The sequence below is a fragment of the Falco punctatus genome, assembly GCF_963210335.1.
Source record: "Falco punctatus genome assembly, chromosome: 2".
In the NCBI taxonomy this organism is placed as follows: Eukaryota; Metazoa; Chordata; class Aves; order Falconiformes; family Falconidae; genus Falco; species Falco punctatus.
The window spans coordinates 7,450,510-7,473,141 of NC_137581.1; the positions used below are offsets into that span (position 1 = coordinate 7,450,510).

Below are 22,632 nucleotides of genomic sequence, written 5' to 3' on the forward strand. Positions count from 1 at the left end.
CGGTTTGTAACCTCAGCAGCTGTTCTTGCAACAAGCCTATGTCGGTGATCACAGGCTTCACAAATGCTCTTTTCCCTGCCAAGACCTAGAACTAATTGTCTTTCTGATAATGGAAATCTGCTTCTTTATTTGTGACTGGGGAATATCTGGGAGTAGCTTTAATATTTATGTTGCTCTTAGTTCTTCAAAAGATGGAACTGAGAGGTGAAATACTTCTCTTGAAGAGACAAGGAAGCCAAGCTAACAAAGGTCAAGTGCTATCAAGGTGAGGAGGCAAAAGTAGTTTGTAAGTCAGCTGCTGTGAGCTTTTGTCAGGCCTTAACATACAAGCCCTATCAGTCAGACAGGACATTTGTGAAGGAAGTACTGTGTAAATTGAGAGCACGTTTGTACCTTTGTTAGCAAGCATAATTATCTCCCGAAGTCTAGAAGGCCTGTTGAGCTGGTGGAGTTAAGGTACACTAAATTTCCATAGGCAGCAAACAGGGGTGGGAGCAAAGTGCCTGACACTCACTTCCAGCCAAAATAACAGCAGCATTGGCCATGGGTGATACTTAATGAGTTTAGAGCCATGACAAATCCGTGCCTCTGTCTCTGTCCTGCCTATGTTAATCCATCACAGATCTGAGAGTCCAACAAGCAGGTAAGTAGGCTGACACAGCTGAGGGGCCTGGGATCCTGTCCACTTCTACAGTGATTTATCAGTCTGAGCTGACCTGTAAAGGTCTCCGACCACACCCTAGTTTCAGTGGCTGAATACAAAGGTGAAAGGAGTGAGCAGCGTCTGGGGTAAGTGTGTTGAATGAATACTTGTCCTGTGACTCAGTAACTTCCCGCTAGAGAACCTTCCTTGGCATGTGTTATCATACTGCCCTGAAGCACCAGCTGGTGTCAGAGCTCACCTGCCCTGCAGGCTGTACAGATAGTTGAAAAGCCAGTCCCTAGCCCTAAGCAGCATCTCTTCTGAGAAGACAAATAACAGATAGGAGAGAAGGTGAAAGGGAGATGCAGTCATCTGCGTAAAAATTCTTGCATTCCATATTTCCACTATTCCAGCTGGCTGTGTTCATAAACTGGCTGAGCAATGAGGAGTTGGCTCATACATGAGTAATACGTTTGCTTGAGGACAGAAGGAAGCTACTGCTGTGCTCCTGCTCCAACCTGGAAGACCTGAGGCATATGTGAAGAACATATTTTGGCTCTTGGAAAAGCACAGAGTTATAAGCAAGAGGAAGGGCCAAATTTTAAATGGCCTGCTAACGCTATGGACTGTTGAATCTTGGCATTAAAAATGCCAATGGTGACCTCAGCTCCTGGAAGCCTCAACTGTGTATAGCCGAGTTGGGAGACAGAAGTTATTTACACACCTAGGAGGGGCTGCCTGTTGACAGTACTTTCAAAAACAAGTTTGGGTATTAAAATTCTAGTATAGCTGATGCTTTCAAATAAGTCTTTTCACTTCTGGCCATACAAGGATGAAGGAGCAGTTGAATGATAGATGAGACAGGTCTAGCTTAGTGTGGGGGTTAGAACTGGCTGAGTGTCCTTTCTCTGCTGTGAATGGTTGTCTGTACTTGATAGTCAAATTGCAACCTATAATAAAATGACTGTCATCATAGCTGCTTGATTGCACTAAAATTCCTTCTTCTAAACTCATGAGCAATATAAAAGCGGCATGAACCTTCTTGGAGTTGGACTAGATGACTGTTAAAGGTCCCTTCCAACCCAAACCATTCTATGATTCTATGATGGCCATCAGGTGTGTGCAAGGTAGCACCATCCCACAGCACTATGGACTGTGTTTAGCCTTAAAGTCTCTGAGTAGCCTGATTTGTTTTGATTTCTCCCTTGGGATCCGTTATTAGCTTGTTTTGCTGAAGGAAAGGGCATAAATGGAGAAGGCAGATGACACCTGACTTGACTTTTTTTGATTAAGTACTCTCTAAATCTGTGTAGTAACCTTCCTGGTCTGTGGGTTAGTCTTCAGGTCATGTATAAGCATATGCCTAATGAGGAAAGAAAACAACCTCTCAAATTGCACACAGCAACTCCTTATTCTGTTAAAGTATGTTTCGTAGAAGCAGAGTGACCCTGAAGCCTGAAGTAAAATTATTAAAAATTTCCTTCACAGTATTTAAAGTGGCTGCATTTAGATTAATAAATTGCACAAACTTATTTTGCCGTTTCTTTCATGTGATGCTGTCTTCCTTTGTAACTCATTGTATTCATATAAGGGGTTTTGTGTAACGTATGGAAAAGATGGCACCATCTTCCAGTACACTTTTGGAATGTGTGTGTAAAAGTACTGGCATATGAACAGCCTGAAAAGACATCTTCTGAGCCCCCAAACAGCCATGGACTTAATCTTGGCACAGACTTCTTGTGCTGTCCTGCTAGCTTATCTCAATTTTAACCTTGGAAAACTGACCTATGGAGACAAGAAGTCAAGATCTGCAATTACTGGAGACTTCTCCAGACCTGTCTTTTTTTGAGAGTGTATCATATCAAAGCATTTTTTCCAAGTTACTTCAGCTGATCTACTGACGGTGACAGGGCTGAGACTCTTCCCTCTCCAGCTCATTGTTATCCTTCATAATTAAAAAAAGGTGATTACCAGGATGGAAACAGCATGCTGAGACAGCATTAAAAAAACAAAACAAACCCCCACCCCCCTTCCCCCAAAGCAAAAATATCTGGCCTATTCTTTTCACACAGGTAAGTAGATTGTGTGTGTATCTAAATTCTTCGTTTTTCCCCTCCTCAGGCATTTACCAGAAAAAGTCAAAGATGATGTTCAGCTAAAGAATATGAGTGGGCAGTGGTTTTATGAAGCAAAATCAAAGAGGCACAGAGATAAGATACACGGAGCAGACATCATTAGAGCTTCCATGCGCCGGAAGCCTGCCACTCTCGGTAAGCATTTGGTTTATATCTTATTTCGGAAAGGCTGACTCTTAGTTAACTAACCTCAGACACTGTTTTCTGTGAAATACAAGAATATTGGTATCTCTACAAGCAGAAAATGATGCCAAAAAATAGATTTCCCATGTAATTTACAGTGTAAGTTTTCCTCTCCCTCAGTGCTATGTGTTAGTGACAGTAACTGTGTGGTAACTGCTAACAGGAGGGACTGGCTTGTGTTTGTGTTGGACTAAAAGCCCTCTGCACTCCCGGACTGCATTCTCATTTCCATTTTTGAGGCCCTACGAGCTATCCTGGGACATGCAAAGAATCAGAGATTGAAGAAATTGCTCTTTAATATGAATTTCCAAGATTTTGGGTGCTCATGTTGAGACATCTGAGGCTTAATAGTAGATACCATCAGCTAGACCTAGTGGTTAGAACTACTGAAATATGTGCTGGGAGCTCTCGCAGCTATAACTGGCATCCTGTGCCCACAACAACTTTAAATGCACCCACTATCCTCCACATCATGGTGGGTGCCTGCAAATGATCTGTTAAAAATGCTTGTTAAATGTTTGTGTCAGATGCAGACATTAATTTAGTAGTACAGATAGGTAGGTAGTATATTGCACGTAAACTGAGTAATGCTGACAAGCTTGGTGCTCACTTAATAATATTTGCTATGTTCTGAATTTTTTTTTAAAGATCAGATTGTGGAAGGTAATAATAGTGTTTAACATTGGATTTAAATACAGTGTTTTGTTTGGAGAGAAACAAAACAAAAGAGAATGTAAGAGTTGCCCTACAGGACCAGACCAAAAGCTCATGTCCCCAGCATCCTGCCTCTGGGAGAGCCTCGCAGCATGTGTAGGCTCCAAGGCCAGGACCAGCCTGCAGCTAATCACACCTCAGGCTTTTCTGAAATAGGGGAGGTATTTCTGGATAATTTTTTCCCATTAATTTGTTCAAGAAGTTCTTTAAAGCCATGCCTCTTTTAACATTCGCCATCTCCTGTCTTGAGGCATTTTAAAATGAAGGTTTTCCACATAAGAAGTGAACAGTTTCCTGGTCAGGTTTTGAACTGATCACCATTAATGTTATCCCTGGGAGAGAAAGTTCCTCTAATTCTACTAAATCCTTTTGATTTAAAAGGGCAAGACTCGTCAGTACAACCTAGTGAAAATAACATTTGTCATCTTTATTTTTTTTAAGTTCTATTAAGGGATTTTTCTGTCTGCTAGTGGAGCAAGTAAGGTACTTCTCTCAATACTATGGACGGACTACAGCTTGCTACTTCCTATGGGTTTTGTAACTACAATTTAACCTTGTCTTCCTGTGTCTAATCCTGCAATGTTACATGTTCTTAATTCGTATATGCCCAGAGATGAGTTTGGATAATGGCATTTTAGTCAATTTAAGGTTACTGTGTAATGGTTTGGCGTTTTTCAAGTTAACAAGAAAAGACCTGAAACAGAAAAGAATGCAAAAAAATCGCAGGTAGTTAGTGCAGCATGTTTGTAGTTTTGACTGATTGTGGACTTAAAGGTTATGAAAATCAGCTGTAAAATTCTAGCTAAATTTTACAGCAACTTATAGCTTAAAGGAAAGTACTTAAAGCCATATTATCTTAGATGAAGGTTAATTACTCCCAATATTATTGCTTGAACAAAGGGGCATACTGGTACATTCAGAAATATGTGCAATTGCTTGGTTTCAATGACTCATTAAATGTCAAGATATTTTTGCTTGCTGTTATGGATAGCAAAAGTGAGAATAAAAGTCTTGCTCATTATTGCACACTAGGAAATTCTTCATTTCTAAACAAAGTGCAAAAAGCAGCAGAGGAAATAATGTAAATGAATGTTTTGACTGAAAGAGGTTATCACAATAGGATTCTGTCCCACCCCAGAAAGAAATGCAAATGTATTTGCATTTGCTGAATGAGGTGGGGCTTTTTGTTTGGTTTTTTTTCTTTCTTTTTTAATACATACCTTTTTAACTTGTGGTATTGTGGTAATTCTATCCATAAAGGATTAGCCACCTGCTTAAATGAGAGTTATGACTAACTTCCAGTTTACTGCTGTAGGAAGGGGATAATTGGCTCGATTAACTGAACTTCAACATGTTTTCAGTTTCCTATGGTTTAATTGTTTTTGTTTCCACAGGATCCAAAATTAAATTTTCGGTGTTTATCTAGCTACAAGAACTACAGCATCAGTCTTTACTAGTGTTGTTTATAAAACTCCTCCATTTGGGATCACTTTAAGATCTAAAGCAGATGTACCTGGAGCAGTAGAGTGAAGTATTCAGACCAGTATGTGACATTTCTAGTAGCATTAAAAAAATTATGCTTTGGAAGGCACCAGATCTGCCTCTGTACACAATTCAAGTATGGTGGACTTTGAAGTAGCTGTGGGATGAATGCAAATACTTGTATTTTCTTCTTGAAGAAATGCTGTATGAATGTATGGGAGACAACAATATTCTTTTTTTATGTTCTAGCTGAAGTGAGTCAGAAGAAATCAAACAAAGCAAAGAACAGCTGGGTTAGCAATGTTGATAAAGAAGTATTTGTGCCACCAGAACCACATGGCATTGTGGAACATCAAGAAGAAGAACAACTGAAAGCTAGTTCAAGGTAAGTTGTGTGTTTAATCACACTTAATTTGTATATATCAGGATTGAAACTTGTGAGCTGTAAGTTCCATCCAAAATATTTTACTTGCCTCTTATTTCAAAGGTAATAAAATTATTTTTTGGCATCACTCAAGGAATCTGTGCATGTGAAAGGCTGACAAATCATAGTCATGTATTAATTGTTCTGCATTCAAATGCAGAATAATCTTCAGTTTACCTTTTCAAGGAAAAAGCTGTGTAGAGTGTAGAGAATGGTCCCACACATATTGTCATGTCATAACTTAGTCTGGCTCCCAGAAGTGAGACCAGGATTTTCTGGTTAGAATGTCTGCCCATGATCAGCCCTCTGCAGTTAGTAATAGGGGGACAATAGCATCTGCATCTCTTCATTCAGTCACTTAATGAGACTAGATTATTGATTCAGCCTGAATTTTAAGTTTGGATCATACAAAGAATCAGAGACTGAGAAATTGCTCTTTGGAATTTTCCATGTTTTTGGGTGCACAGTTTAAGCCCTCTGAGACTTTTTAAGGAGATGAAATGTATTTCAGGTGGAAAGAACCAGAATCTTTGGATACTTGCAGAAAATAAGTCAGATTCTACCAAGAAAAATAAAAGCCTTTCTGGAAAGCAGAGGCTTCCATTCAGAGTAAGGCAAGACAGACAGCTTGGATATGCCTGAATGGCTATAGTGGTTGCAGGAAAGCTGGATGATAAGTACTTTCTGAACTACAGAGGATTTTTGTATTAAATCACGCTATCTCAAGTCTGTAAACATCCCAAACAGCTTCATTTTACTTGGAAATATCCTGAGTTGCTTTCAGAGACAGATATGTCATCCCTTTAAAATACCTATGTGTATTGATTCATTGGCTGTGTGAAAAGCTTTCAAATAGCCTGCATTTGAAAAGGAATCTTAGCTAGGGTGAGCAGGTGGAAATGAAATGTCTTTCAATGGCCAGATTCCCCAGTACCACTGAGGAAACAAGAACTAGGGTGTAACACAGATAGCTGCTGTTTGTGCTTTCAGTGAAAGTGAGGTAAGAGCCAGAGTTACTTTTTAGGATGACTCTTACTTCTGGTTGTGCCATTGATCAGCTCTGTAACCTTTCAATTTCTTCTCTGTCTTCTGAGTCCTTCTCTGTACCTTATCTGTTTTTTCTTTGCAGCAAGGCTTGTATCCTACTATGCACTTGTACGGTATCTAGTAGCAATTGCATCTTTCGCTTTTGTGGTCTGCAAACTGGGTACGCACATTCACGGTGAATGGCACCAAAGGTCGGTGTAAGTCTTAACAACTCTGGCTTGCATTACTTCTCTGTCTTTTCCTTTATGTATAAATATCAGTGAACTCAAAGGGGTAGTCTTATCCACATCTGAAATCATGCTGAAAAAGCTCAAATCAACTGCTTCGTTTACAAATGAAGTTGTACGGTAAGGATGATAGAGGTTGCTTACCCCAAGAAAGCTTAGCTCCCTCCCCATATTGGCTGATAATGCCAACAGGGTTATTACTGAATGGGGGGTGGGGGTGGATGGGTGGGTTTACAGGTGGCTTTTACTTTCAGGAGATTGTTATGGAATTGTTTCTTTATGAACAGCACCAGACATGTTGCTGTTTAGTATATCGTTTAGAATATTTTACGAATCATCTTGCACATCAGGAAAAGATGATGATACTTTAAAAGAATTACAGCCTTATGTTATTCTTATCATTATAACTCTACAAATTGTGTGTAAGTGATAAGGAGTGATACATTTCATAAACTCTCAGGGCAGCCTTTTCAAAAATATATAACATAACAAGGTTGAAGAACACATAGACAATTGTTTGGAATATGACTAACTTGATAGTGGTTTTTAACTTGAGGTGATTTGATGACTTATTTCAGGTCATAGCCATGTGAAGCTCAGTAGTTATTGTCCAGGACCCTTTCCTGCCCTTTGCTCCAAATTGTGCCAGAAATTAATCAGCCTGTATACCATGTTCACATGTGCTCGTATTCACCAATAGCTCAAGATCTTCTCTCTACAGCAAGCTCACACAGTCCAGCGTTTATGGGACGGTGGGAAATGGACCTTAGGAAGTGATCAAGAGTATATGTGGCTGGATGCCTACTGGCATATACCTTGTAAAAATACTTGATTAGATGCCTCAGATTATTTGCTTCTAAAATATTAAAAGCTGAAGCAAGCAAATGTGGCAGGACTATGTGCAATTCATTGCTTATTATTTCAGTATGGGCTTATTTCATTGTGACTGAGATTAGTCTACGCAACATTGCATGTGAGAAATTGCAGGAGGCATGATATGTTTTTAAAGTATTCCTCCTTTCTGTTCTTTTGATACTGGACTTTGAAAGAAACAGTGTGACATGGCTGTGGGCTTGTCCGTAACGGCAGCAGGTGATCAGGACTTGAGGGGAAACACAGTGCTGGGAAAGCCCACCCCACCAGCTGGAGTGGGAAGGGAAAGCCCAGACACTACAGATATTTAATATGGCAAGGAATTAATTGACTCTTCCTCTTGCAATACAATAGTCTTAATGTGGCTACAATTAGGAGGACGAAAGTATAATCTAGAGTATCATTCTGGAGCTTGGGACTGCGTTAAGTGAGTATTGTGGTTTTAACCCTGGCCAGCAACCAAGCACCACGCAGCCGCTTGCTCACTCCCTCCCACCCAGAGGGATGGGAAGGAGGATCGGAAAGGAATGTAAAACACCAGGGTTGAGATAAGAACAATTTAATAGGTAAAGCAAAAGCCACGCACCCAAGCAAAGCAAAGCAAGGGACTCATTCACCGCTTCCCCTGGGCAGGCAGGTGTCCGTCCATCCCCAGGGCAGCTGGGCTCCATCACACGTAACGGGGACTCGGGAAGACAAATGCCGTAATTCCGGGTGTCCCCCGCTTCCTTCTTCTTCCCCCAGTTTATATACGCAGCATGATGTCATATGGTATGGAATAGCTCTTTGGCTAGTTCGGGTCACCTGTCCTGGCTGTGTCCCCTCCCAATGTCCTGTGCCCCTCCAGCCTTCTCATTGACAAGGCCCAAGGAACTGAAAAGTCCTTGATTTAGTATAAACATCACCCAGCAACAGCTAAAACCATCAGTGTGCTGTCAGCATTGTTCTCACACCAGAGCCAAAACACAGCACTGCACCAGCTACTAAGAAGAAAACTAACTCTATCCCAGCTGAAACCAGGACAGTGAGCTCACATCTTCTAGTGTCCAAATGCTACACGTGGTTCAGGTACTTGGACTTTAAAAACATTTTAAAGTGCTACTTTAAGGGTAGGTTTGTGGGATGTGTGGGGTTTCCCCCGCCCTCCACCCCAGCTCCCTCTTTCTTCCTCTTAAGAGTGTGCTTCAGGCCAGCACTGGCTTGCAGGCTTTGCATAAACTGAATGACTGCTGACCTGAGGATTGGGATGAGAAGATACATGATAATGAATTACCCAGGCTTTTTTGTTCTCGTTCCTATCCTTAAACCAAAACAATTCTTACTGAATGTGAAGAAAATTCAGTTCTAGTAGATCTGTTTGTAAACTGCTGAGGGTCAAATCCAGCCCTAGGGCCAGTTCAACTGCTGTTGAGTCAGGATGCTGCTATATTAGATGGAACAGAAATCAGCCCACAACTATATTTCTAATATTAGCATGGTCATCTTCATCCCCACACCCCAAACATCTAAATTCAGTAATGAAGCTATGAATGGTGTTTTTCTTGGGTGTTATATCACTGTGGTACTTTTCTTGCATAGCAGAGTCTTTACAAGCCAGGTGTGTGAAGTGTCTGTTGAAGGTGTAACCATGCACAGCATGAGTTTTCACAGGGTGACTCAGATTGTCAATATGAACTCTGTTCAGTGATACCATCTGTCTATGCTGAATCTCAAAAAAGGGGACTGTTAAAGGGGTTTTATCTTTCGATTTAAGATTTGTAGGTTGTTTTCTTCCCTAGGCTAGAAAATATTCTTAGCTTACGTTGAACAGGTGACAAGTGTGGTCCTAGAGTTCTGCAAGGTGAAAATTTGCACAAAAGCCCTAATTCCTAAAATCCGTGTAACTTTTCTGGAATAATAAGGTACTGGGATACCTAGATAAGGACACTTTTATGGAGTCCTGTTAAATCGCCCGAGCTTTACTCACACCAGCTTCTCTACCCTTCAGGATGAGCCCAGGAAAGCTTTTTTGTTTTTTTGACTGGGAAGCCATTTCTGAGTAGACTGTATTGACAATGCATACAAATTTGGAACCCTTTTCTCCAGCTTTGCTCCTGCCTTTGCCTTGTTGCCTCTTTGTTCTTTTCCAGTGCTGTCCAATCTGTGCTGTGTGGAGTCTGGGCCTTTACTGTAGCTTGTTTTGCTGAATTGCAGTGCAGAATTTTTTTAATCTGGGTGTATCTGTCAGTTTGGCTTCATACACTCTCTTAGATCAGCCTTGTGAATGCAGCATGTCTGGGAATTGTTTGTACAGTTTTCCCATCTGTACGGGTTGTTGACATGAAACTTAGTTATAGGATCCTGTGTGGTTTTTTTTTTTTCCTCTACTTTGTGTCTTCTTTAGAGCAGGGTTTTCAATATGTAATGCAAAATTAACAACTCTTGATTATTCTATGGTAAGTCAGAAGTAGTGTTGCATTAAAATATTATTGAATTGTGTGTGTGTTCAGTGAGGCTTAAAGTTACCTCCCCATCTGTAAAAAAGAATGTCTTGCTGGTTTCTTGAGCCCAGGGTACATAATGAAATTTTCCTTGTTTAAAACGAGTGAAGGCTTTAAACATTCATTACCTAGACGTTTAAAAAAATATAAACTGAAATCATGTTTGTCCTGTTGGCTAGTAGTAGATGGTGTAGAGACATGCAAAGTGCAGGAGCACACAGATGCTCTTAAAAACAAAAACTCATTGCTTTATAAAAGCAAGAATACAGACTCCAGTTCAGCAGAATAAAATTTCTTTAAATATAGGTATTTTCAGACTTTTAAAAATAAAAAATGTTAGAACGAAGGTTAAAAACTGTAATGTGGGGTTATATTTTTTGAAAAGAAATTAAAAGTTGCAATATTAAGCTCTTTGAGAACTAGATTTTTTTCTTATTTAAAATCGGAGAAGAAAAAAAAGAACAATAATAATCTGTTATACCTACTGTGTGCATATAAAAGGCTGCTGCAGTTAGTGCTGAAATACAAGAACAGTTTATTTTTTCACCCATGAGATAGCTTCCATTACAAGATGAGCTCATACCTTAAGTTTATTTCACTATGCATTGTGGTATATTTCTTAAAGCTAGCGTTGAACCAGAAGAGCAAAGGAGAAATACAGAAATTGGTAGCTCAGATTACAACTGGTATTTTTTTCCTAGACTTTTGTTCAGGCTGCTCATTACCTTGTCGTCTTATCTTCTCCATAATGATGTTTTTCCATTTGAGAAGTGACATCACTGCCATTTTACAGACACACTTGACAGTCCAAAGGCTGGTAACCTCTCAAGGGTGGCTACCAGACCTTTTTTCTAAACTTTGAGGTTAACTGTACCGCACCTGGAGAAGTGGGAAGTTCTCTCTTCAGCACAGCAGACTATTGCCAGTTACCTGACTGGAGAGAACTTTGTCAGTGTGAGGAGGCAGCTCCTGTCTGAACCTGAAACTTGATGAGAGGTGGTGTCCTGAGGTGCCACATCTGCCCTCAAAAGCATTATCTTGTGGCTCTGCTGCTTACCAATCAATATCTAAAGGTCTTTTCACCCATACCAAAGATCATTGACTGAAGAAATATTTAGTATTGGACTCTCCTTGTACATCTATATTGGAAAAAACATAGGAGTTTCTTTTCTTCCTAGTCTGAGGCCATATTTCCTATTTGGAGGATATTAATTTTTCCTGTCTTGTACTGTTTCCCCCATCCCCAAAATCTTAAGTGTGTAAGTTGGTTAATGCCAGCACTTTATATATAAAGTTAAGGTACTGAATGTGGTGGTTATATGAAGACCATATTTAAATCCACATCTAACTTCCATCTTCACAAAGTAAATGCTTTGTCACATCTGAGATGTTCAGATAAACTCAAATTATAAAAATTGATTGCTTTGGAAAAAAACCCTTGCATCATTCTGCAAGTAGATGAATACTACTTGACATAATGTAAGAGCTGTCTCTTCTAGTTGTTTTAATTTCTCTTTACCTGGGCTATGCTTAGTCAGGATCACAAGTAATAATTTGCTTTGCTTATGATATCAAACCACAGATTTTATAGATCTTCATTGAAAGAATAGCTTATAAGCTGTACCTCTTGAGGGGATGTGCTGTTGTCTCTACATGTCACATCTTTGCTATAGTGGTGATGGGGTTCATCTGATTTTTCTGACCTGGACGCTTTGCAGAACTCTATTTTTATCAGATTTTGGCACCTTCCTCCATTTTGATTTCAGTCCTAGAAGTATAAATGTAGGACAAGGATGGAGACAGCAACACTGATATTGTTAGGAGAGTGGCTATATTTACATAAAGCTTGCTCAAGAATCTAAAAGATTTAAAAATATGGCTTCTGTCATGCCAAGTAGAAGTTGTATTGAATTCCCTTGCAAAAAATTCTTTGTTTGTTAAAGAAGAAAGCGGCAGTAATATCCCCTTGCTATGGTAAGGAGAAGGTTTGCTTCTAAATCTAATGAGAATCGGCTAAATAGAAAACTTCAGGTGCTGAGAGCTTATATTTGAGTGTATATATAAACAATTACTTGTTTTGTCTTTTCAAAAAGGCTTACTGTAATGTCCTGTTTGCTAAAGTTTTTACATGCTTTTTCTTTCCAGTTCTAAAACAACAACCTCTGTGTTAGACAAACCAGAGGAAAGACCTATGAAGGCAGCAGTCTCATCAGTAAAGGTATGACTGGTATTGAATATAGCAGAAGTCGTTGTTTACATTTTGTGTGTTTCTCAGCTTCAGTGGTAAAGACAATTAAAGATTTGAGGAAGAAAGATAAGGAGTTGGAAAAAATTAATGTTTTTTGTTTTGGAGGGAGATAATGGAAACCACTAAAAGTTCAACGCTGAAGTGCTGTTATGGCTATAGTCAGTGGCTGGCTGTGCTTGACACTACTTCCAGCCTCTTCAACCACTGAAAAGAATTGTCCTGCTCTGTTCCAAAATCTGTAGTCACAAAATTAGAGACAATGTTATTTAACTTGCAACAATTTAGAATTTTCAACTGTCTTTAAGTGGTGGCTTATCTCTGCTATTGGTGACTTCAAAAAGAACAAGATGAGGCTATCACTAGCACTTCTGATGATTCCTTGGTTCGTATTGTTTAGGTTTTTATCATATATCTAATTTAAGAGGCATGCTTTCAGACTCTTTGCAGACAGGGTAGTGAGGCAGAGGTAATCACTGCACTTTATTTTGTGAAGAGTGTGCTGGTATAACAATTTGACTGCAATTATAATCTTCATTCCCTTTTAGCAAAGAAGAAATCCATTTAATTCCACTGCATCTGGTGATAACTTGAACAGTGCGGAATCAGAAAACAGACCAGCCACTCTACCTCAGCTAACAAAGAAGGGTAAGACTAAAAAAGACTGAATTTCTTGGTGGCTTATATGGAAATTTTTACTTTCATTGCTGCCTTTTGTAAGGTATCAAAACCTGTTTTATCTTAACTATGTGGAGATATCAACTAGTTAATTTCAAACCCTATGTAAAACATATAAATATACTCAGGAAATAGCTGTTTATGTGACCTTCCAGTTACTGCTGCTGTTGGTTCAACAGAAGCCTAACTCTTTGATCTTTATTTTTTTCCTTTGTTTTCTCACTCCTGTTTGCTGTCAAATTCTCCCTTTCCCACAGCATTCTCTGCAGGCAAGTAAATGAGTGGTGATGTATCACAATGCAGACATTTGAACTTGTAATTTACAGACTCATATGTGGAAATTACTCTCCTGTTTCTGTTGTAAAGCTTGCTGACAGGAAAAAGGAAGACTTGCACATTAGGAATTAAAAAAAAGTAAAAATTCACCTCCCTACCAGGACATGATTTCAGCATTTTACCTTGTTCCATATGAGTGTGGAAATAGCCTGTTTCCATTTCTATAGGTTGCTGTTTATGTTCTGAAGCTGAAGGGTTGTATGTGTATTCAAAAGCTGCCCTTCCTGCAAAATATTGTCCCTTGCAGGAATAATGCTGATCAAAAATTTGGTGTGTTCTCTATCTTTAGTCATAAAATAGTATTTCTAGAATAAGAAATAACTGCAGGATTTTCATCTGCTAAGAATTCCTAGTACTTACAAATGAAATCAATTGTTGATTTGTGATATGTTGAATTTCCACCTTTTACTGCAGATGTTTTTAATAAACCAGTATAATCGCTGCATTCTAGATCTGCACTGTCATGCTTCTGTGTTTATGCAGATGAATGTCATGTAAACACATGATTTCTTCTATATGTCTTACAGAAGTTTTGTCACTCTCAGAAGAGAGCCAACCTCAACCAAACATACAAGATGATGAAACAGAGAAGCATAAGAAGCCTTCTGTAGGACCTGCTGGCGAATCGCAGAAAGGACTAGTTAAGCGTCCTGTCCCAAAAGCTAGAAAATTAATTCACAAAGCAACAGATCCAGTGTCACAAAAAGAAGACTTTGTTCCAAAACCAGCCAAACAGCCAGAGAGGATTAATGGCATTGGTACACCACCCAGGGGCATTTTGAAACGCAGTTCAAGTTCAAGTTCCACTGACTCAGAAGTTCGTGTTAGTCAGATGTTAGATGTTCAGAAAAAGAGTGGTCTTCCTACTGCAACTATTTTTGAAGGAGAAGCTGAGAAGAACTCTCTTAGGGAAGAAGCAGAAGACTCCACAGAAATTTCACTGGAAAAACTAAAACAAGTGAGGTTCTCATCTGGCACAGGCAAAGGAGAACCTCTGCAAAGCCCACAGCTCCACCATGGTAGAGAAACAGGAGAGTTCGATATGTTAGAATCTGATGAAATAAAGCGTAGTGGAAATGATGCTATTGGATCAGATTCATTTGGGAATAAGCAAATTTCTGCTGTAAAGCCTTTGGGAACCTATTCATCAGTTTTAGAAATAAAAACAATAGATGGCTTACAAGAAGATACATCGGCATCTGGCCCTTGTGACACTAACAGGTCAGTCTTCCTGGTTAACGAAACCTCGCAGACAAAGACAGTTACTCCTAAGAAACTTGAAACTCCACAGAAGACCTCCAGCAATATCCTGCCAAATAGCAATATTGAACTGAGTGCTGATGAGACACGTGAAAATAAATCCAACCAGATCTTGAGCCATGAATCAAAGTTACACAAAAACATTACTGGTAAGAGATTAATAGGAGTGAAGAATAGAATGCAGTAGCATATAGCACGTATTCATTAATGTTTGAATGACTTGTATCTAAGAATTAAAAGCTAGGAAACAGAAATAGTAGGAATGTGCTACCTATTGCAGTATTAGAATACAAAAAAGATTATTTAGAATTTAATGCTTTAATGTAGTCAGTATTTCTAGACGTTCTGTTGGTATTCTTAAGAATTAACAATCAGACCAGAGTATGGATAGGCACCTTTATTGTGAATGATTAAAGTGAAGTGGTGGCATTTGGATAAAATATCTGTCATAAGGCCTGCTAGATCTGTCTGCATAGGAACTAAAGTGTTTTTGGTGTACCACTGTCAACTGTCCTTGGTAGTAATCCAGTTGTGACCTGGGGATTTGCTCCTGGGACTAAACACAAATATGCTGGGCTGTCCCCTCTTCAGGGGACATTTAGCCATTCCCTTTAGAATGGGGATGACCAATCTTATCTGCTTACATCCTCAAAAGTAGTATGATTACTCTTCCAGTAGGATATCTCAGCGCAGGAATTATTTTTCACTTTATTGCCCACAGTATGGTTCCTTCCAGTAATACAAGGACAGAGAATTCCTTTCTCTGCTAACAGTCAAAAAAAAATAATGATATGAGAGGCTTTTCAAGATAGATCAAACATTTGTAGAGTCATGTGTCTGATTCTTAACTCAGATAAGTTTGTTTACGTTGTAGATGAACATCAGCTTTCTGCTAAGACAGAACCACATGAGATGTCCAATATCAATTCTACAAGTCTTCAACAAGGTAAGCCTGATCTTGTTGAGGAGCAAGATGCTAAAACCACTTTCAAGCCTGACAAACATGCAGATGAACTCACAAAAGTGGCTGATGAATCTGTATCAAAAGTTTTAGACTGGTTTAAAAGAAGTTCTGGTCCTGAAGATAGGAAACATGTATCAGCTAAATCCCGAGGCAGGGAACCCAAAGAGGAAGTAGAGTTCTCAACCAGAACAACAGTTCTTCCTACAGAAGACAGTGGCCTTAGCACGGATGAAAAAATGGGAGTTACGGAAGAGTTACTGTTTGGAAGGATTAATCAACGGAACAGTATTTCACCTGCATCATTTATTTCAGAAGATACACAGCTGGTAAAAGAGAGGATGAAACCTAAGAAGGGGGAAGAGAATGAGGAACAAAATGACAAATCACTAACTGAATTTGACTGTACAAAAGCTGAAGAAAAAGAACGTGGACGAGAAATCAAGGAACAAAATATAAAATCGAATCTCTTGGAACATGAAGAACACAAGTTACCAGCTCAGAAATGTGAACTGGAGAAGGCAATACAAGAAAAAAGAAGAATAAGGGAGATCAGAGCATTCTGGGAGAGGGATAAAACTATCCCCAGTCATGGAGAGCAAGCAGTTAGTATCAATTCTAATGCATCAGGTGGCAGTACATTAAAGAGTCTTGGAGGAAGTGACAAAATAAAACCAGCTGCCATATACCTACCTAATGGATTGGGTGATCAAAGCAAGAATAAGCTAAGCAGTGCTGAACTAAGTTGTGCAAGCCAGGCTTCAAGAAACAAACACCAAAACTCTTTTGAGTTTGGATCAGGCCATGCAGTTGGAAAGTCAAAAAGAACACTTCCACCTGATGAAGTTCACGTATATACAGAATTGCCAAAAGCCAGTAACTTGCAGTCAAGAGTTGGTGCCACTTCAGCTTCCCCAGAAAACAAAGAGAAAGAAATAGATGGGAAAGAAACACTTAAAGGAAAAGCTGCTGCTTGTTTCCGACAGAAGCCCAGCTTCCAGGTTTTGTCTTTAAAAGAAAAAATTAATGAGAAGCTGAAGAATCAAATTTCAGATCATTCACAGTTCCAGAGTTTGAGAAATTTCTGGGATACTGGGGTTAAGTTACAGAGTAGCATTGACAGGGGAGATGTTTCTTTGCCAGATAGTACCAGTCCAGTAACCTGTGAAAGAAAATCAAAGGAAGATAAAAAAAGCACAGATAATGCGAGCAAGCAAGAGTTAATTCAACAACAAACCCAAACATCCGAGAGAGAAAAAACACGGAAACTAGATTCTCTGGTATGTGAACTGCCTCTAGAATCTCCTACCCTGAATGGTCTGAACTTGACACACACACAAAATACAGACTTTATCCAGCCGGACAGAAAACCAGTTACCCCAAAACCACAGAAAAAGATGGGTCTTCCAGATCAAGAAGTTAAAGAATGTGTAGAAAAAAGTATAGTTTCATCAAAAGGACATCATGTTTCCCTGCAGTTGCTCCAATCACCTGATGATAAAGATGCTTCAAAGGAGTCAGCAGTAGATGATTGGCTATGTTTACCTGTAGAAAAAGTGGGGAACAAGACTACTCCATTAGATGTCAGTCTCCCTAAGGAAGAAGTTGCAGAGACCATGGATAAGGTTGTTCTACCTAAAGCTGAACTTGATGTATTTAAATTTGGCCTAAAGAAATTAGAAAAGGAAGCCTCTGAGACGTCATCTAGCTTGAACCTAAAAGAAAACATTTTGAAAGGGAAACTTCTTCACTCAAATCAGTGCAAGGTCTTTGAAAGAACAGTAGAACAGAGCCATGACATTTCTCCTGCCGATAAAAAAGTAGGGAAGAGCACAGGAAAAGTGAATGTGCTATCGACAGATGAGCATGAAAACAAAAAAAGCCTCAGGGAACAGTTTAGGGAATTTGAAGGTTTCTGTCTACAGCATAAGGCAGCAGACAAAGATACTCTTGAGGGTTCCCAGAGGCCTCAAGCTGCTTTGCAGAACCTGCTTAGAGAAACCTTTGCATCTCAACCTTCTGAATACAGAAGGGTGGGAATGCAAACATCTGATGATGTGAACAGTATGTCACAAACTAATTGTAGTGTAGAATCAACATGCCAAGAAGATACTAGTCAGCCTGAAGTGGTCAGTGAGACCATAGAAAAGTCTGTTGCCCCATCCAAGGTCAGCGGCTTGAGTTCTGCTTTACAGAAGTTGCTGAAGGAGGCCTCTGAGATGCCTCCTCCTAAACCCAAAGGTGCTGACAGCATGGAACAGAGGACTGCTGAGGTGCAAGTTACAAGCACAACCTATAAGCATGATGGAGAGTTGCTGCAGGAAGCTGGTGAGACCATAGAAAAGTCTGTTGCCCCATCCAAGGTCAGCGGCTTGAGTTCTGCTTTAGAGAAGTTGCTGAAGGAGGCCTCTGAGATGCCTCCTCCTAAACCCAAAGGTGCTGACAGCATGGAACAGAGGACTGCTGAGGTGCAAGTTACAAGCACAACCTATAAGCATGATGGAGAGTTGCTGCAGGAAGCTGGTGAGACCATAGAAAAGTCTGTTGCCCCATCCAAGGTCAGCGGCTTGAGTTCTGCTTTAGAGAAGTTGCTGAAGGAGGCCTCAGAAACACCACCTCCTAAACCCAAAGGTGCTGACAGCATGGAACAGAGGACTGCTGAGGTGCAAGTTATAAGCACAACCCATGAGCATGATAGAGAATTGCTGCAGGAAACTGGTGAGACCAGAGAAAGGTCTGCACCATCCAAGGCTGAATATAGAGTATTTGATGTTAATTTGCAGAAACTACCAAAAGAGGTCTCTGAAACATCAGCTTCTGTGCTGGAAAATATGGATAAGAAAATGCAAAGTAAAATGCAGATGAGTCTAAGTGTGCATGCTCTGCATCAAGACAGAGATCATCCTCAAGAAATAGAAGAAAAAATAGAAAAAAATTATGTTTCAAACGCTGTAAAATTCAATGAATTCAATAGCTCTTTAGAAAAACTTATTCAAGATGCATCTGAAGGTCCATGTCCAGTATCCAGAGAGTTACATAAATGGGAAAAGTTTGGGGATCATATGTTTCCATCACAAAAAGAGACTACATTCATGACACTGTTACAGCCACATAGTCCTTTAAGAAGGTATCATACACGGATGAAGATAACTGTCAAAGGGGGAGCTCCAGAACAAAACATCAAAGCTTCAGTAAATGATCTTGCAGTAAATGAAACTGAGGGTTCTGATCTACCTGAAAGAAATGGAGGTATTAATAAAATAGAGAAGAGAAACATGGCTCCAGCTGATCTTCCTCCCTTGGAAGGAGAGGTCAATATGACTGCAGTCAAGCCATTCAAGATAAATGAGAAAGGAAGGAGAGACGGAAGCACATCCTTGGATACCTCTGAAAAGCATTCAGAATTTAAAGCACTGTTGAAATTGAGAAGAGCAAGCACACCACTAAAAGATGAGAGCAGCTCCTCCCAGCCTGAAGGAGCTCAAATCTGCCTAATGTCTCAGCATGAGGAAAATGATGAAGAGGAAGGGGTCGGCTCAAATTTGGGATCCGGTTTTTCAGATGAAAACTCTGATTCCCACTGTGGAACCAGAAGTTCAACTTGTGAGCTGTCTGATTTCTAAAATTCATGGTCCTGGGTTGTTAAACATGGCTCCAATTATTTTTTTTTTAGTAGCTAATTTAAAATATTTTAAATGAAAGTCTGTATGATACTTAATTGAATGCTTCAGATATTTGGCAAGGATGGGAAGAAATAATTAAATCCTTTAATTGGAAAGTGTTTGACAAATGCATACTACATTTGGGTAAGCCTTTTTGGTAAGGGGAGTTTAGCAGTTTGGATCAATCACATCAGTCTTCATGATTTAACCCTTTTCTTCCTCCCCTGTGACATTGTCTTCAAATTAATAATATTAACATTCAATATCTGATATTTCTTTTAATTATACTGGATTAAAAAAGGAAAAAAAAAATTCAGTGGCTGACTGAGTTCATTCTTTAGTTTGACCAGCTAGTCTTCAAAGGTAAATACCAGTGGAATGGCTGGATGTGGAGATATTAATTCATACCAATACTCTGTGCTATTCCGCTTAGCACTGCTGCCTGTTGCACTAGCGAGTGGCCATATACATTATCTGTTTAGTAGAATTCTTATTATTTGATTGAATGCCAGCTCTAGCAAATAGTGTGTGGTAGTCATCAAAGAGCTTAAGGTAGAGGAGATAATTTCATCTTTTTAATCTCATGCTGAGAGACTGAGAATTTTTTTTTTTTTCACGTGGAGGATCTGAGAAATACGTGAAGTTTACCGGGCCTGCCACTGTACTCTTGAGCCTGTTTTGAAAGTGAGATTCCAATAGAAGTCAGTGAAAACTCAAGACAAATAAGGAAAAATGAAACATAATTTGCTTTTACCCATAATTACAGGCAGCAACACTGTAAGGCCTGGTTGGTTGGCTGATGGGGCAGAAGGTGAGGTAGGGAGGAGAGCGGGTCTTAAAGGATTCTGAAGGAGCTAGGAGTGTCTTGATTCTGCCCTTAGAGACAATTGTGTAACGTCAGGGATCCAAATACCTCCACAGCTGGGTGGTTTTGTGGTTGTTACTCAAATATTGAAACAAAGTGTCTTTCACTGAGGAGAAAATATTACAGACAAATTTGCACAGAGGGAAAAACTAAAGCTATGAACTTTTTTGTGCTGATACATAACAAGTTGATGACAAAATGGCTAATGTCTGAGTTTATCTGATATTTTTTTAGACAATTAAGTGCCATAATTGCCCCAAACTGTTACTAGTCAGTACAGGCAGATACCTACACAGGGCAAACCAACCAACCTGTCTCTCTCTACTGATGGCTGAAAGAATTTAGAGAGAGCAAATGGACACATAAAATTAGACATTTATTTTGTTTTGGATTTCTTTTTGTATTTTCATTGAATGTTCACTGTCTTTGCTAACAGTCAAAATAGATTCTCATAAGAAACCCATGGTTGGGTTTTCAGTGACTTGCTTAAAATGGCATGTCTGTATGTGCAGTGTTCATGTGTTTTGTCTCATAACAGGTTCAGAAGAAGAAATAAACCCTGTTTTGATGGCTTTGAAAAGGAGTGCAGATAGGAAAATGCCTTCCAAAAGTCTAGAGGACATTCCATCAGCCACCTCAAGTGAGCACAAAGCTTGCATGTGTCTCCCATGATCTGCAGTTTGGCTTAAAATGTTCATGCTGATCTTCGTACAGCTTTGCCAAGTAGTGGTTTTGTCTTTGTTTCTCAATAAGCTGTATGGAGACTGTGCTATAGAGCTATGTTCTCTTCTCATACAGTGTAGTTCTCAGTTCTTTGTGTTAATTTTTGAAACAACACTAGTCTATGAAGCAGACATCTTCCAAAAACGCACTGCATTGAACAGTGATGAACTGTTTTTTGGATAGTTTTTCAATAGTGGAAGTATTGGCAACTATCCAAATTGGTAATGAGCGACACCTGCACTGTTGCTGGCTTGCTTGGGTCAAATTAGTAGGCAGTGGAAGTACAACAAAATCATCTTAGTCTAGTAGAGTTTCACCTGTGTTTCCTGCAGTTATTATACCAAAGTCACTTCAAGAGAGTACAGTGAGACAAGATTGTACTTAAAATTAATTCCTGACTTCCCTTTGTAGCCTTCTAGGAATTCTTACAAATTATTACTCCTGTTTCCTTTCATGCTGCCTCCGAGTGTTTTCATACTTATCTCATGTCTAATGGGGAAGACACAAACTTACATTTGTAAACTGAAGCGTGGAGGTGTAGATTTTGAAAGATGTTGGCTATTGTTGGCAAATTACTCTTCTGATACTACTCATGCTATTGCTTGCTTCTAACTGGTTTCTAGGTTTTAGGTATGTACTAACATTGATCGTTGCAACAGTACAGTGATAGAAACTGTCAACATGAAACTGCTGCTTGGACGTAGGCTTGAAGTAGTGTGTGAAGTAGAAAGCATCTCTTGAATTTAACTGTTCCCATGGCTCTGATGGTTCGTTGGGGTTTTTTGTCCTCATTACTCTTAATTCTGTGATTACCATCTGCCATCCATTTTAGCTTACTGAACAGCAAAATTTCTAACTATGTGTTACTTTTTTTCTGTGCAGATACAGGAAAAATAAATAATCCAAAGGAAGAATTAGCTCTTAGTGCTGAAGATGGTAAATATATTTTGTATCTGCATGGAAGTTTGTTGTTTTTTCAATGTCTTCTATTTGCTAGGGAAGGTTTATATTATAATTTTTTTTAAGCCAAGATTTGTATTGCACTTTTGATTAACATCAGCATGACATAATGCTTTTGTAGAATTTTGTTGTGTTGTTTTATTCTTAAGGAATATACTTATGTTATGTCTTGCTATATCTGTAGAAACTCTGTGCCACCTACCAGTGTATTATTTTGGCCTTTGGTCATTCAACCTATGAAAGTTGCTGAAATCATTGAGAGCTTTGAACATTAGCTCAGTTGAAAGACTTGGCCTAAGTAAATATTGAACTTGTCTGTTCATCTGTTCTGTTATAAGATGCAAGATGACTTTGGCTAGTGCAAAACACCCTTCAGAACAGCTCAGCTGGAAAGGAACCTCTCTTATAATCCCTGTCTCAATCAGCAAAGTAGAATTACTCTAAGCAGTAGGTGAACTGCGATATCAGCTACTGCTGATATCATCTATCCATTAGTATGTTACAGGTGCCTTACTGTTAAATCTTTCTGTATACCTTTAGAAATTCCAAATCTAGGCAAAATGAAAGCAAATCTGTTCTAAGAACATGTCAAGATGAACACAATAGAAAACCATTGAATAACATTGAATATGGTATAATGTAACACAATTCTTTATTAACTGCATTGGAGCACTACAGTTTTAAAAAGCAGTTGTGCACAGTTGCATTTATTGTCATATTTTAGATGCTTTAAA

General features: G+C 39.2%; 1 protein-coding gene across 8 annotated transcripts in view; it reads left to right on the forward strand.

Moving 5' to 3' along the window:
* The window catches only part of SYTL2 (synaptotagmin like 2), a 64,978-nt gene that overhangs the window by 29,983 nt on the left and 12,363 nt on the right, over positions 1 to 22,632 (forward strand). For 6 of the 8 annotated variants that reach the window (XM_080375875.1, XM_080375879.1, XM_080375878.1 and 3 more), the window contains exons 3-10: positions 2,765 to 2,913; positions 5,407 to 5,542; positions 12,354 to 12,426; positions 13,002 to 13,101; positions 13,995 to 14,876; positions 15,602 to 19,291; positions 20,754 to 20,855; positions 21,821 to 21,874. In XM_080375875.1, coding sequence (XP_080232001.1) covers positions 2,765 to 2,913; positions 5,407 to 5,542; positions 12,354 to 12,426; positions 13,002 to 13,101; positions 13,995 to 14,876; positions 15,602 to 19,291; positions 20,754 to 20,855; positions 21,821 to 21,874 — 5,186 coding nt within the window. The remainder of the gene's footprint in view (positions 1 to 2,764; positions 2,914 to 5,406; positions 5,543 to 12,353; positions 12,427 to 13,001; positions 13,102 to 13,994; positions 14,877 to 15,601; positions 19,292 to 20,753; positions 20,856 to 21,820; positions 21,875 to 22,632) is intronic. The other 2 variants (XM_080375881.1, XM_080375882.1) reach the window with 1 other exon arrangement.